The following is a 15,393-nucleotide window of genomic DNA, read 5'->3' as shown; positions in this document are numbered from 1 at the left end:
TAACCTCTCTGAGCCTCTGAGAAGCCTTTGTAAAATGGGTACAGTAATACCCAGAGTATCTATCATGGTGAAGGTTGAATTTAAGTACTTCCTAAACCTTTCATCATTATATAAATGTCAGCAAGACTCAAATATGACAGAGGCACATTCACGTATGATCTGACATTTCAGTACTTCAATCTTTTTCAGAAATATAACCGAGGATACTGAAGTAATGAAAGGTCACAAGATTACAACATCAAAGCTTTAAAGCTGGCAGGGACCTCAGAGCTTATCTAGTCCAACCCGGTCATGTCGTAGATGAAGAAACTGAGGCCTAGAGAGGGTCAATGACATGTCAGTGGTTACCTAGGTTGAAGGTAGCAGAGCTTGGATTTGCACCCAGGTCCTGACTTCTGTTCCAGCACTTAGATTACTTTGGTCTTTCAACAACTCGGTCTTTCATAGGCCAACAATCTTGTGCTTGCAAATAACTAGTTTACAGTGAAAGAATTTGCCACCTAATCATAGACTTATAAAGTTGACACCATCCATAACATGTTGAAATAGTACCATGGATGTTGTGGTTTCTAAAAAGAATAAATCCATCTTCAGTTCAGGATATATCTCTGATCACAGATGATCACAGATGAGCACAGTAAGGTACAATATTCTTTATGTTAAAGCCATTTGGGTGTTTTTGTACAAAAGCACACGTCTTGCCTCTTCCATGAAGACTGCTCAGATTAGTTCACAGTGAACTCATAGCCAGTGCTCCCACCTTGTGATTAATCACATCCTGCCTTTTTGACGTCTCTTGTATTGAATTGACTCTTGACTATTATTTATTTAGTTATTTTTGGGTTTTTTTTAGGCCCTTGTGTTCCACCTGGATTGCCAGCCTCTTGGGGTGGTGCATTTTGTTGCTTAGTCATTTTTCAGGCATGTCTGACTCTTTATGACCCCTTTTGGGATTTTCTTAGCAAAGATAATGGAGTGGTTTGCTATTTCCTTTTCCAGCTCATTTTATAGACAAGGAAATGGAGGCAAACAGGGTTAAGTGACTTGTCCAGGGTCATACAGCTAGTAGGTGTCTGAGGCGGTGCAGTGTAGTGTAAATTTTGACTTGGAGCCAGGAGTCTCCAGTATTGATTTGGTCACTAACTTCTTGTGAGACCTTGGGCCAGTCCCTTGTCTTCTCTGGGTCTCAGTTGCCTTACCTCAAAAATGAGAGGGATAAATTAGATCAAGGTTCTTAAATCTGGAGTTCAGACCTAAAAGTTCATGGATGGATATCAGATGGACTTGGGTGGGGGAAAAAAATCACATCTTTATTTTCACTTACCTCTAACTCAAATTTAGCATTTCCTTCAATTATTTAAAGACATTATTTTGAGAAGGGGTCCACCCATAGACTTCATCAGGCTGTCCATGACACAAAAAATGTTAAAGACATTGGATTAGAGGATCTCTAAGCCCTCTGTTAGCTCTAAATCCTATGATCACTGCTTTCTACAGCTTTTATCCCCCTACGGTGCCTTGTGAAAAGCTCTCAATAAATATTTCTTGATTGATTGGCAAATAATCAAGAACAAGAAATAAACACACAAATATGAGCAACCTCCCCAAATTAGTTCTAGCGTTTATTTCACTCTGAAATCTCTGAGATGGGCTAACAGCCAAAAGCTTTCAACTCCTTTTCAGGTTATAACTTATTTACAACAGCAGGATGTGTCCTAGACTCTCACTGAATCCTTCAGCTGATGAAATGAATCATTAATTAATCTCTCAGCTAAGGTGGGAAAATTTATGTGGAAAAAAAGGCCCAATTATATTCATCATCCCAGGTGTTTCTTCTGGAGTGAATCCCCTCCAGGGTCTAATTATCCCTCTGTCTACTTGTCTGTCTTTGCTCTCAGGCCTCTTCTTTCACAGAGGAAGAGGCAGCTAAGAGCTGGAGAGAAGAGAGAAAGGCATCTAACTGCATCTACTTGTGAATTCCTTTCTGTAAGGGTCATTGCAGCTTCTGTTCCCCCTTGAGGTCAAATTTCTGGAAATGGCTCATCCTCTCCACAGGCCAAATCCTCCCAAAGGTTACGTGGCTTGGAGAGAGGCTAAGCTTGCTCTTTGCCATCATTTCCAGTTGGAATTTTCCTAGCAAGTAGCAAATTCTCCTTCCAGATAGAGTTCCTTATCAGGACTAAATTGTATTCCATTATGGCAGGTAATCAGTTCCTTCATCAAGGAGGGGGTTGGATTATACGATTTCTAAGAGTCATCTTAACGCTCATTCTACCCTCTATAAATGGAAAGTAAAATTCTGAGGGTATGTGCTTATATGCACATCCTAGGAGATCAGTGGGGCTGTCACCATAACATGACCTCCTTGGAGGCAGAATTCAGTACAGTGTAGATGGATCTTGGACACCATCTCAAGAGGTTTATTATTGAATGTTCCAGAGGGGTTTCATTATGACAGAAGCACCTCCCACGTGGATCTACTGCAAGGCCCCTGATGTGGCACGGAGTTATGGACCCAAAGTCACTTGTATGCGTGCCCTAGCTATGCTACACACTAGGTGTGTGACTTTGGCCAAGTCACCTAATCTTTCTGGGCCTCAGTTTATTCTTCCATTAAGATGGGAGTGGTTGGACTATATAATTGCTAAGGATTCTTCCCAGTTTGATGAATTCTATAATTCCATAACAGTGGGGTTCTTGTGTACTAATCAGGACAATCCATCATAACTATGTAGGGATTCCCCCAAACTTCCCTGCTTAGTAGAAGCCTTCTGTCATTATAGTGAATCACCACCTGAATAGTAGATTAACTCATGGTGTTAGGAAGGATATCAGGGTATAGGATAGTAGGTGGTTTAAAAAATGAGAGTGAGATTTAAAATTTAAAGGATAGGCCTACCCTGGTCACTCCTCTGCTCAGGAACCCTTAGTGACTCCCTGTTGATGAAGAGATAAAAATACAAGCTCCTTAGCTTGGCATTTAAGGCTTTCCACAGTCCAGCTCCAAGCTCCCATTCTAGCTTTATTTCACACAATTTCTTGTCTTTCACATATTTTACCTTTCACCCAAACTGGAATACTTATCCAACTGGAAGTCTTATTCAACCGCATCCACAAAGCTGTCTTCTGTGCCAGGGATGTAATTCCTTTTTTGCCACCCACTGAAATCTTTCAAGGACCAGGTTGGTTACCATCTCCTCACTGAAATTTTCCCCAATCCCTCTTGTTTAAACTGATCTTGCCCTTCTCAAAATTTTCTACAGTACCATTTTAGCTATCTCTTGTCCTTATCCCATGTCGTCTTGTATTGCGTATTGCTTATTTGTGTATATTTTATAGCCTTCCCTGTTAGACTGTAAGCTCTTTGAGGGCAGGGATTGTGTTGCTTTTTAAAACTTATGTATCCCCAGTCCCTAGCACAGGACCTCTTCACCCATACTACTAGTGCTTATTAGACTATAGACTTCAAAGTTTGATCTGCATTAGTAGGGGGAGTTTCTTCTCTTGGGTATTTACTAAATTTAAGAAATCACAGGTCTGGTTGTTATGCCTTTCCCTCCTAAGGAATAATAAATGCTTATTGAATTCAATATCTAGTATTGTGGTTCTAGTTTTGGACCCTGTAGCTTTTCAGGATGGAGAGAATTTGGGTAGGTTTTAGATCAGAGCCACAAGGATTATGAAAAGGCAGGGGAAAAATCAACCCTTTCAGAAATGGCCGAAAGAACACATTATCTCTCTGGCCTTTGTCATGAGTGAGCCAGCCTTGGCATGGCTGTGTTACACAGGCTACACCCCAGGTAGAATTAATTTCCATGCAGAAGTCTGGTCAAGCAGCCAGAGTCTTTGAGCAAAATACTATAATCAAGCCTTCTCTTCAACTCCCACTCTTCCCCCTTTGCAGCTAACAAAATCATTTTCCTTTTAATCACGCTTTACGAAATAGGTGCCATCCTCTTAAGGGTTTGCTCCATAAAAACTAATTTCTGTCATCTTTCACTGTGACACGGTGCTTCGCAGCGATGTCGGCCCCATTATTTCTTTATCCATGTAGCATTACTAATTCAGTCTGTGCACTTTGCTTTATTTTGGTAACCGTCTCTCCTCACCCCCCTCTTATTTCTCTTCTCCGTTGTTGCCATGATGTTTTTCTCTTAGAGGAACTAAACATAATGAGGCAGTCTGTGTCATAGCAAAAAGTAGATAAAAGTAGCCTGTTTATTAGAGTCTATTTAGGTTGAGCCAAGCTTTGGGTACGGCATATGGGGAAGATGACTTTGGTCGGGGGTGGAAAGGAGCGAAGGAGGAGGAGGTTTGGTGTTGCCAGTGGCACCTACATATAGACTATACACTTGTGTATTTGTGGCAGAATGTAAGCTTCTTGAGGGCAGGAGCCTTTTCATTTTTGCCTTTGTTTCCCCTAAAGCATATAGTATATGTTTAAATATTAATAATAATTAATTTGTAGTACTATAAGGTTTACAAGTCACTTTGCATGTGTTATTCTCCCAAGAATCTGTGAGGGAGGGGTTCTAATTATCCCTAATTTACAGGGAGTAAATTAAGGCAAGACATTTGACTTAGTAAACTCCCGAGGCAGGATTTAAATTCTAGTTTGACTCCAAGCCTAGAACTCTATCCATATCCACCATACCAGTGGTGTCAAACTCAAATGGACATGGACTCCTGTGGGTGACATATTGCCTTAGGAAACCACAACTTAACATTATCTATGTTGTATTGAATTTTCATTTATTTTTATTAAACATTTCCCAATTATATTTTTATCTGGTTTTGTAGCACTCATTCCACCACCTAGATGTCTCGTGTTACCTAGCTTGTTAAATTGAACTGAACAAGCTCCGTTCCTCTTTGCTGTTACTTGGCTGTGAGAACAAGAGCTTTTGGAGTTGCATTTTGCCTTTTTCTGACATCTTCTTCCCTTTGGCTACTTTGTACAGTTGTTCCTTCATCTTCTCTATAGATGGCCTTATCTCTGAGCTAATAATCATAATTTAAAAGTCACACTTTTATATCACTTTGAGGCTTATAAACAAATGAATAAAAAGGCATTTATTGGGTGTTTACCATGTGCCAAGCATTGTGCTGAACACTGAGGGATACATATAGTGAGGCAAGATGGTCTGGCTCTCAAGGAGCTCACATTCTAATAGAGGGAAAGAACACCTGGGAGGGTTCAGCTGTAGGGTAGATGGAAACTTGTAAAGGACTTTCCTCAAAATTTCCCTGTGAAGTGGGCAGTATCATAGGACTCATAACTGGAAGAGAACAGAGATCCAACTCCTTTATTTGTTTAAAGATGCAGAACTGTTAAATGTTAAGTGTTAATAGCAGAGCCTACCAACCTCTCATTTTAAGGGACCTGATGCCTCAACACCAAATAGTTTGAAACTTTTGGTTGGTAGGAACCTTAGTTCTTAATGTTGGTGTTCTTATTACCCCGAAGCATTGTGGTATCATGGAAAGAACGCTGGATTTGGAACTAGAGAACATGAGTCAAATGCTGACTATGATACCAATTAGCTGTGTTACCTTAGGCAATTCATGTAAACTTTCTGTGCCTCACTTGTTTTCTTTCTGTAAAAATAGAGATAATCATATTTTTATGACCTACCTCATAGAGTTATTGTTAGGAAAGTGCTTAGTAAACCTTAAAATGCTCTAGAAATCCGATTTGTTGTTGATGGTTATTATTATTTCTACAGACCACCAGGGATGCCTCATGGTGGCATGGAGGTAAGCCTGGATTATTGAAGACCATGCCAGCATAGTATGAGTTCTGGCAGGGTTCTAAAAAGCAAGAAGGCTTCAAGCATGGGTCTATCAATTGGTGTGCATCTTTTGTCAAAGGACCAGTCAGTTTTGGAGAACTAGCTTGGCCATAGGATAAAATATTTTTCAGCCATCGTAACCAATGAAGGTCACCTCCTAGGAAAACTTATAAGGGCTGTGTTGGAGAGAGTACCCATGCCAACTAAATGAGAGATTCTTTAATTATCATTATCTATAAATATCAATAATATAAATTACATTAATATCCTAGTGGGGGTCATGTCCTGGGGAACTCTGAATCCTTTCCTGTTTCACACAGAGTACCATGGAGAGAGAGTGATAGAAAGTAAAGAATTAAGAAGCCTCTTGATGAGGGTGAAAGAGGAGAGTGTCAAAGCTGCTTTGAAGCTTAACATTAAAAAAAAAACAACAACTAAAATCTTGCCAATTGGTCCCATCACTTCTTGGCAAATAGAGGGAGAAGAAATGGAAGCCGTGTCAGATTTTATAGTCTTGGGCACAAAGATCACTGTAGACAGTGACTGCGGCCATGAAATTGAAAGATGCTGGCTACTTGGAAGGAAAGCTAAGGCAAATCTGGACAGCATAGTAAAAAGCAGAGCCATCACTTTGCTGACAAAGGTCTGTATAGTCAAAGCTATGGTTTTTCCAGCAGCAATGCATGGCTGTGAGATTTGGACTATAGGGAAAGCTGAGGGCTGGAGAATTGATGCTTTTGAATTATGTTGGAGAAGACTCTTGAGAGTCCTTTGGACAGCAAGATCAAATAAGTCAATACTTAAAGAAATTAATTCAGGCTATTCACTGGAAGGTCAAATACTGAAGCTGAAGCTTAAATACTTTGGCCACATAGTGAGAAGACAGGACTCATTGGAAAAGACCCTGATATTAGGAAAGATTGAAGGCAAAAAGGAAAAGGGGATGGCAGAGGATAAGAGGGATAGATAGTGTCATAGAAACAATGAACATGAATTTGGACATACTTCAAGAAATAATGGAAGATTGTGGTTGTGGTTTGTCCTTCTTTTTTGAAGAGGATCATGACATCAGGGAGGTAATAACATGACTTGCAATTGACTTTGATTTGAGTGGGGAAAGGCTGTGCAAAGTCCCAGCCTCATTTTTTTCCTCCAGAGCCATCTGGATCCAGTGACCAGATACAGATCAGGACAATTGAAGATGGCCCAGGATGCAGTGGGAGACCCTGTCCCTTTTAACTAAGGTCTTTCCAGGTTCTCACTTTGAGTGTGGCAACGCCCATTCAGTGAATAGGCCTCTTTAAGAAGTAAGTCGAGGGATGGCCCCTTTAATAATAATAAAAAAAATCAAACTGGAAGGGAAAGACCCTCAAAGTTGTTGGCCAAAAGAGATGCAGTTACAATTTACTTCAATTCTCTTAGTTGTAAAGAATGTGCCAACCTTCATTGAAATTCTTCCCTGGGAGGCTGTTATATAAAGGAATCATAGGTCCACTCTGTATCCCTAATTTTCTTCTGGACATATTCTGTTTTTACATCACTAACATTTCCCAACGTATCTCTCCCCCTACCTTGCACTCCAAGAGTGAGCCTTTATACCAAAAAATTGAGAAGAGGAAAAAAAAAGTTCAGTGAAACTAACCAACACAATAAAAAAGTTCGATATTATATGTAGTGTTCCACACCATAGCCCCCCACCTCTGCAAAGAAGTGGGTTAAGTGCAGAAACATCTCTTTCTCAGGGTCAGACTTGGTCATTATAATTCTTCAACAGTCAGTTTAAATTGTTTTGTTGTGGTTCTTTCCACTTACATCATTATATTCATGTATGTATTGTTTTCCTGGTTCTACTTAATTTGCATAAGGATATTCTTCTAGTGCACTCTGACTTTCACCCTTTTAGGCTGGCCACTTGTAGTGAATGCGTATGCCTGCTTAGGCTCGTGAATTTGTATGAATTTATATGGATGTATGTGAGTGCGGACATACGCATCTGTATATATGTCTGGTCTGGAGGTGTAAAAACTGTTCATAGTTGCCAAATCACTTTCCTCAAAACAGCCTGATGGAGTGTTTAGTTTAAGTATCATTATCCCCTATTTACACATTTGTAACCTGAGATCCAGAGCTGTTGGTTAAGTTGCCCACAGTCATAAAGCTAGTGAGTGTCAGAGTGGAGATTTGAACCCAGGTCTCCTGATCCTAAATCTAGCACTCTTGATTGTGTAAGAGTAAAAGCAGATGTCAGTGAGCTACTTCTTGTAGTTAGTCCTCTGTGGAGAAAGAGAAGAAGAGGGGAGAAAGGATAGATAGATATTTGGCAGGAAAGTGGGTTGACAGAGCTGATATGTTACCCTTTTCCCTATCCCTGGTGAAGTATAGCATTTCTTTCCTGAAAGCAAAAAGAGCCTTCTATCATTTTGGACAAAGAAAACTCCAATGATTTGATGGATCTGTAAATTCATTAATATGAGCAATCCCTACATTTGAATACATATTGTAACTCCTCTACACCTTCTCATCCTGTATATTTCTATCTATAAAGACTCCATCCAAGACACTGAAGGGCTTTTTCTAAATGCATTAACATTAAGCTTTTTTCTATACTTGTTTCTAGGTAAAGTCTAATTTTTAATGCCGTTCACCATTGGCATGGGAGTCTCTTTTGGTACATCCTATACTCTGCCCCAAACATTCACCAGTGAAATAATCAAAGAAATATTTCTTTCTTGCTTCTAACAGGAAGGATGTGATAAGTCTCCCTTTGCAATAAGAAATAGGAACCATTTTGAGTCTGTCATGTGCTATGAAGTTAGAGCACAAGTGGAAAAGAAAATCTCATTCATAGAAAAAGTTGAGACTCTTCTTGATTTCTTGAAATGGGTACTTTTGTAAGGATTCAGAAAACAGGGATGTGGTAAAACCATTCTTTTGGTTGGTAAGGAGCAAAGGGGATTTTACCTCCTGCTGTAAAATCACAACATAAATTGTGGATCTCATGGGTTTAGAACCAGGAAGAGACCATTTAACCCTCTTGAGCTCTATAATGGATATGGCCTTTGAAGCTGCTGGTTTCAAGGAAGTTACTTCTTTCTGTGGATGGAATATGGGCAGTCCATGTGATCTGTACAGAACCTCAAAAGTATTGGAATGTAAGTTGTAGGCTTCTTAGATTTTCCATCTATTCAGAAAATCTATGAAAAGGCAATATCTTAAATATTGTGTTCAAAACCCATTTTTCATTTTCTTTTCTTTTTTCTTTTTGTACAGGAGACATGGGAGACAGAGGGCAGAAAGGCAGTGTGGGTCGTCATGGGAAAATCGGTCCTATTGGTTCTAAAGGTATCTTTTACTCAATCTTATCCCATCCCCATGTTAACTGGAAATCCATAGTGTGCCATTTACTTTTAGGATGAGTCCAACCATTGCAGGAAGGGAGAACATTTTTGCCAGAGGACTCTTTTTGGATTTTGTTATTGGTCTTTTGTGAATGACAGACCTCGTCCTTGCTTTAATTACTCATCAAAATGTTTGAGCGCTCTCAGGAGGAGTTTGGAGAGATATCAGTGATAATTACTCACTTTGGGAAGCTTTTTTTTCCCTCCCAATTATTTGTTTATTTTTAACATTTTTTTTTAATTTTTGTGTTCCAAGTCTCTTCCTTTCTCCACCTCCTCCCCAACCTATTGAGAAGGCAAGTAACATGATATCAATTATACATGTGAAACCATGCAAAACATATTTCCTCATTAGCCATGTCACAAAAGAAAGCAATAAAAATAAGGAAAATGAAAAATTATACTTCAAGTTCCACTCAAAGTTCACCAGTTCCCTCTTTGGAGGTAGGTGGTATTTTTCATCACATTTTGGGAAGCTTTAAAGTAAACTAAACTTTCTTCCTTCTCTTGAGCATCATCAATTAGGCACAATAGTTAGAAGATTAGGATAGGATGGCTAGGTGATAACTTGGTGGATAGAGCAGCAGGCTCTAGAGTCAGGAAGACCTGAATTCGAATGTGACCTCAGACATTTGCTAGCTGTGCGACCCTGGTCAAGTCACTTAACTTCTCCCTGCCTCAGTTTCCTCAACTGTAAAATGGAGATGGTAATAATCGCACCTCCCTTCTAGGATTGTTGTCAGGATCAAATGAGATAATGTTTGTAAAGCACTTAGCATGGTGACTGGCACATAGTAAGCACTATGTATTAGCTATTTTTATTATCTATGATCTTCTAGAAAATTCACTGTTGTTTCTTAGTATCATGTCCTTTTTTTTCCGATGTGATTTAATCTACATTGAGGAACTCCTTGTATAGGAATTCTTTTAACCAATTCAGACTGGGAATGCTGTAGAACATAGGGTTAGAGAGTTTGGGGGTGGGGACAGGGTGAGATTAAGTGACTTACTCATGAACCTAAAGCCAATATGTATCTGTCATTCAGTCAGCAAGCATTTTTTAAGTGGCCACTATATGTCAGGTACTGCACTAGGTTCTGGGCGTACAAAGAAAGATAAAGGACAGTCCCCGCTCCCAAGGAGTTCACAGTCTAGTGGGTGTAGACAAAATGCAAGCAACTATGTAAAACAAGATGTACAATTGGGGGACATCACAGAGGGAAGGCATAACAAGCATTAAGGTGGATCAGCAAAGGTTTCTTGCAGATGATAGGATTTTAGCTGAGCCTTAAAGGAAGCTGAGGAAGCCTGGAGGCACAGATGAGGAAGGGAGAGTTCTGGGTAAGAGGGATAGCAAATAAAAATCACCCAATCAGGAGGTGGAGTATCTTGGCATGGGGGACAGCAAGGAGGCTACTGTCATTAGACATAATGTGTTTGTGTGTGTAAGTAAGGAGACTGGGAAGGTAGGAAAGGGTTATGTTATAGAGGGCTTTAAGAGCCAAACAAGAGAATTTTATGTTTGATTCTGAAGGCAATGAAGAGCCAGATTTTCCTGAATATAAGGTTAGTTCTCTGTCTACTATGCTAAGCTGCTTCAAACATCATTATCCTTAACATGTATAAAAAAATTTAAAGTATAATTAGGTAATTAATGGACTGTGCTTGTAAAACTGTGCTATTAATCTTTACCTCCTATATCTTGGTATTTCTAATATTGTAGATTGATGCTCAGATACACTAAGCAGGGCATGGTGATAATAATAAAAATCTCATATTTTTGTAGAACTTTATAGTCTTCAAAATGCTTTCATGTATGTTTTTTCTTATTTGTTGCCCACAAACAAGCTTGTGAGGAAAGCAATGCAGGTATTGTTACCTCCCTGTACTGATAAAGAAGCTGAAGCTCAAAGACTATAAGAGACTTGTCTACTCTCATACTGCTTTTATGTTCCTTTCATCACATCTTTAGTTTTATCATGGTTCATTGTATTCTTTTTTTTTGGCAGGGCAATTGGGGTTAAGTGACTTGCCCAAGGTCACACAGCTAGTACATGTGTTAAGTGTCTGAGGCCAGATTTGAACTCAGGTCCTCCTGACTTCAGGGCTGGTGCTCTACTCACTGCGCCACCTAGCTGCCCCAGATTCATTGTATTCTTGAGAAGCAGCATGGCATATTGGATATATTGGGCTGGCCTGGGAGTCAGGAAGGCCTTAATTTTACAGCTTTTCTTCTGTTAATTATTTCCCATTTATCCTGTCTATACTTTGCTGTGTATATATTTGTTTGCATGTTGTCTCTTCCATCAGATTATAAGCTCCTTGAGGGCAGAGACTGCCTTTTGCCTTTTTTTTGTGTTTCTAGCAGCTTAGCACAGTGCCTGGCACATGGTAGATATTTAATAAATACTGATTCATTAAAGTTCTGCTCTGACATTTACCAGCTATATGACCATAGGCAAGTCATTTAACTGACTTCAGTTCCTCAGGTAATTCATTAAGACTCAAAGTTATTAAGGAGATGACAATCCATGTTGATAGGTAGTTTCCCTACCAGGCATTCCCCACACTGATGAAATCACAATTCAAACTGTCTTCCCTGCTCCCTACCCCACTGCCATTTCATTTTTGGTGACTGGCAAAGAGATAACTATTAAAACAAATGAGATGAAAACACTTGATTTTTATCATGTTTCACATGATTTGCTAACGGTATTATGGTCCCTAACAGATTCATGGTTCCCTTTGTTCTTATTTCATTATACTTGTCCTAGTGTGTAGCTGGTTAGCTCTGAGGTATAGAGTAGTGTTTCAACATTATTTCAACCAACGAACTTTCAAAGGACAACATTTAACTCTATTCAATTCAGTTTAGTTTTCATCAGTTCAACAAATACACGTTACATTCCTGTTATGTTTAAGGTATTTTGCAGAACATGATAGAGATATGGAGAAGAATAAAACTTGGTCCCAATCCTCAAGCAGCTTACAGTTTACTTTAGTAGGAAAGATGAAATATTTACATAAATAATTATAATATAAATTAGTTTTTAAGTCCATGAGAGGGGTACAAAATACAGTGAGAATTTTGAGGGGATTATTTTTGGCTGCAGGGGATCACAGGGGAGAGGATCCTTCCTCTTCATTTCTCCTTTAACCAAGGAGTCCAGCCATCTTGTCCAACCATACCACAGAAATTGACGAAAGGAAGGGAAGGAACCTAAGATGTCTTCTGGGTATACTAAATTATCCCAGTGAGGATAAGAACTAAATCTATGATTTCGATCGTGTAGGAAACTTGCCAAGGAGGAAACTCCATCTAACAACTTAAATTCTTAGAGACCTATCTGGATTATGGAGAGGTTAAGTAGATTACCCAGAGTCACATAGTCAATATGTGTCAGAGCCAGTACTTGAACTCAGTTCTTCCTGGGTCTAAGACTGGCTCTTTAGCCCCTATTCTGTGCTATTTCTGACAGTACACTGGTTAGAAAATGGTGGGTGAGAATCCTGGGCTAATAAGGGCAAAAGCATGGTTCTGTTCTAAGATTCCCTCTGTCTTAGGCAGCTGTCTCGTAAATATGTTGAGAGAGACTCATAAAGAGTGGGGATGGGTCAGGCAATACCCATCCCTACGTCTAGAGAAGTGGCTTAAAGTTTGTGTTCTATTAATAGTGAATTGATAGCACACATTATTTTTTTAATTATAATGAAAAACATAGTTTATACTTTGGATAAATTCTTTCATTTACTCATTCATTCAACAGATATTTTTGAAGCACTCATTCTGCTAGGGCCTAGAAGAGAAAGGATATGCTTCCTGCCTTCATTGAGTAGGGGGATAGATCACATAGATAATTCTATTGCATACTATTACATACTTTGTACATTAGAGAGATATACAACAGAATACTAAAATATTATTGAGGTTATAGAGTAATGGTTCTAACCAACCAAAGGGATCTGAAAAGTCTTCCTGAAGGAGATGGAATCTGAGTTGGACTTTAAAGGATAGGGAGGATGCAATAGGTGAAGAATGGGAGGAAGAACATTTCCAGCAGAGGACATGGCCAGAGCAAAGGCACTGAGGTATGAGAAAAGGATCATGTTTTGAGGTGCAAAGAGCAATGCGGTTTGGCTGGAGCAGGGTGTTAGATAATATCAATCTGGAAAGGTAGGGTAGTGCCGGACCATGGCGGGCTTGGAAAGTGGGGAAAAGGAGTTTGAACTTTACTCACCAACCAGTAGAGATTTATGGAAGGTTTTTGAGCAGTACAATGACATGACCAGGTCTCTGTGTAGAAAAGAGTATTCAGACAATGGTATGAGGGATGTACTAGAGGAGGAAGAGAGTGAGTTTCCATATTCAACCCCTGGATGATCTGAATAAGGCCAGGTAGAGCCTTATTTGGCATTTCACAAAGCTCTTTCTAGACTAGTGCTTGACTTATTTTGATTTGCTTTAATTCATCATTATCTTGAATGTTTGACAAGCTGAAATTTTCAGTCACTTTTTATGCATTAACAAAAGACCACAAAGGAACCAAAGAGGAAAGGGCCCCCTTTGTTCTTATGTGGAATATGGAGCCATGTCTATGAGAACTACACTTTCCCCTGTGCCCAGCTAGGCTAAAGTTACCTTTTTTAGGGTACAGAGTTGTGATTTCACTGGTGTAGGGAACACCTAACACCACAAGGAAACTTTAGCTACTGATGCAGTGTATAACATTTTTTTTTCAGTTTATTATCTTAGAGAATTGCCTAGAATACTGAGGTTAAGTCACTTACCCACAGTTACATGTAGGTAGCTAGGTGGCTCAGGGGGTTAGAGTATAGGGCCTGGAGTGAGGAAGACTTGAGTTCAAATCTGGTCTCAGACACTTACTAGCTAGGGTAAGTCTCTTAACCTTCGTCTGCCTTAATGCAGTGGAGAAGGAAATGGCAAACCACTCCAGTATCTTTGCCAAGAAAACCCCATTGGCGTGTTATGATCCATGGGGTCATGAAGAGTCAGACACGACAGCAACAGCAAGAAGCAGGATTACCCAGACTTTTCGTTAGAGGCAGGATGTTAAGTCTTCCTGGCTTTGAGACTCTCTAGATGCTACACCATGTTGCCTTTTGCTGTTGGGGAAAAAATGTTGTGGTGTTATCCAAGAATTCAACATGAACATTTAGAATCATCGAATTTTAAATTTAGAAGAATGTCACTAATGGTTCATAGATTTAGATAGCTGTGAGGTCATGGATTTAGATAGCTCAGAGGCCATCTAGTTCAACCTTCTCATTTTATAGATAAAGAAACTGAGATACAGAGTCATTGAATGACTTGCCCAAGAATACACTGGGAGTAAGTGGAGAGTCAGAATTTGAACTCAAGACCTGTGACTTCAAGGTCAGTGTCTTTCCACTACATGTATAGCCTCAGACAGTTATTAGCTGTGTGACCTTGGGTAAGTCACTGAATCTCTCTCTTGCCTATATTTCCTCATCTGTAAAACAAAGGCATTAGACTCGATGGCCTCTTAAATTTTTTCTGCCTCTAAGTCTATGATCTTATGACCTGAAGAAGCCCAGAGAGTGGGCAGCCTAAGGTCACAGATGGTTAGGAGCTTCATAATAGTCAGGGAGTCTGTTCTGAATTGAGCCTGAGATGATAAACAATTTCATGATAACTTCCACTAAAACATCCCAATGTGTTTGAAATTCATAGATTTCCTATAGAGCTGGTGTTCTCTATACTCATTTGAGGAGAGTGATGAAAATTTGCATATTGGGAAAAGTTGCATTATTAATAAGAATGTTATCTATTCAGCCCAAGAAGCAACTCCATGCAGTGGTCTCCCTGGTGTTAAGAGATCCCATCTTTCACATTCATGAAAGTAAATATGCCAGTACAGATTGCCCCTGGATTGTCAGGCTGCAGCTAGGCACTTTCCTAGAAGTCCTCTTGTCCCTTATTTATAAGATTAGGGGATCACAGATTTAGAGCTGGAATCTAGTCTAATCCCTTCATTTTAGAGATAAAGCATGGCCAAGATAATAACACATTCCCACTGGGAATTCTTGTTTTTTTTAAAAAAAATTATCATGGTTCAATATGTTTTATTTTGAGCTGGTGTCATTGATTTTATGTGCCTTGATTTCAAACTTTCCTAGAGGAGTGAGAGTCACTTTAAATAATGTCATGCAGGTGCATAGTG

At 39.4% G+C, this 15,393-nt stretch overlaps 1 protein-coding gene across 2 annotated transcripts in view; it reads left to right on the top strand.

The window, feature by feature from the left end:
• The window catches only part of COLEC11 (collectin subfamily member 11), a 68,266-nt gene that overhangs the window by 39,560 nt on the left and 13,313 nt on the right, over nucleotides 1-15,393 (top strand). For both annotated transcript variants that reach the window (XM_036753053.1, XM_036753052.1), the window contains exon 4: nucleotides 9,063-9,134. In XM_036753053.1, the coding sequence (XP_036608948.1) occupies nucleotides 9,063-9,134 (72 nt within the window). The remainder of the gene's footprint in view (nucleotides 1-9,062; nucleotides 9,135-15,393) is intronic.

This window comes from Trichosurus vulpecula, chromosome 3, assembly GCF_011100635.1.
Source record: "Trichosurus vulpecula isolate mTriVul1 chromosome 3, mTriVul1.pri, whole genome shotgun sequence".
NCBI lineage: Eukaryota > Metazoa > Chordata > Mammalia > Diprotodontia > Phalangeridae > Trichosurus > Trichosurus vulpecula.
The sequence above is the reverse complement of the archived record's forward strand: the minus strand, read 5'-3'. Positions and strand labels throughout refer to the sequence as shown.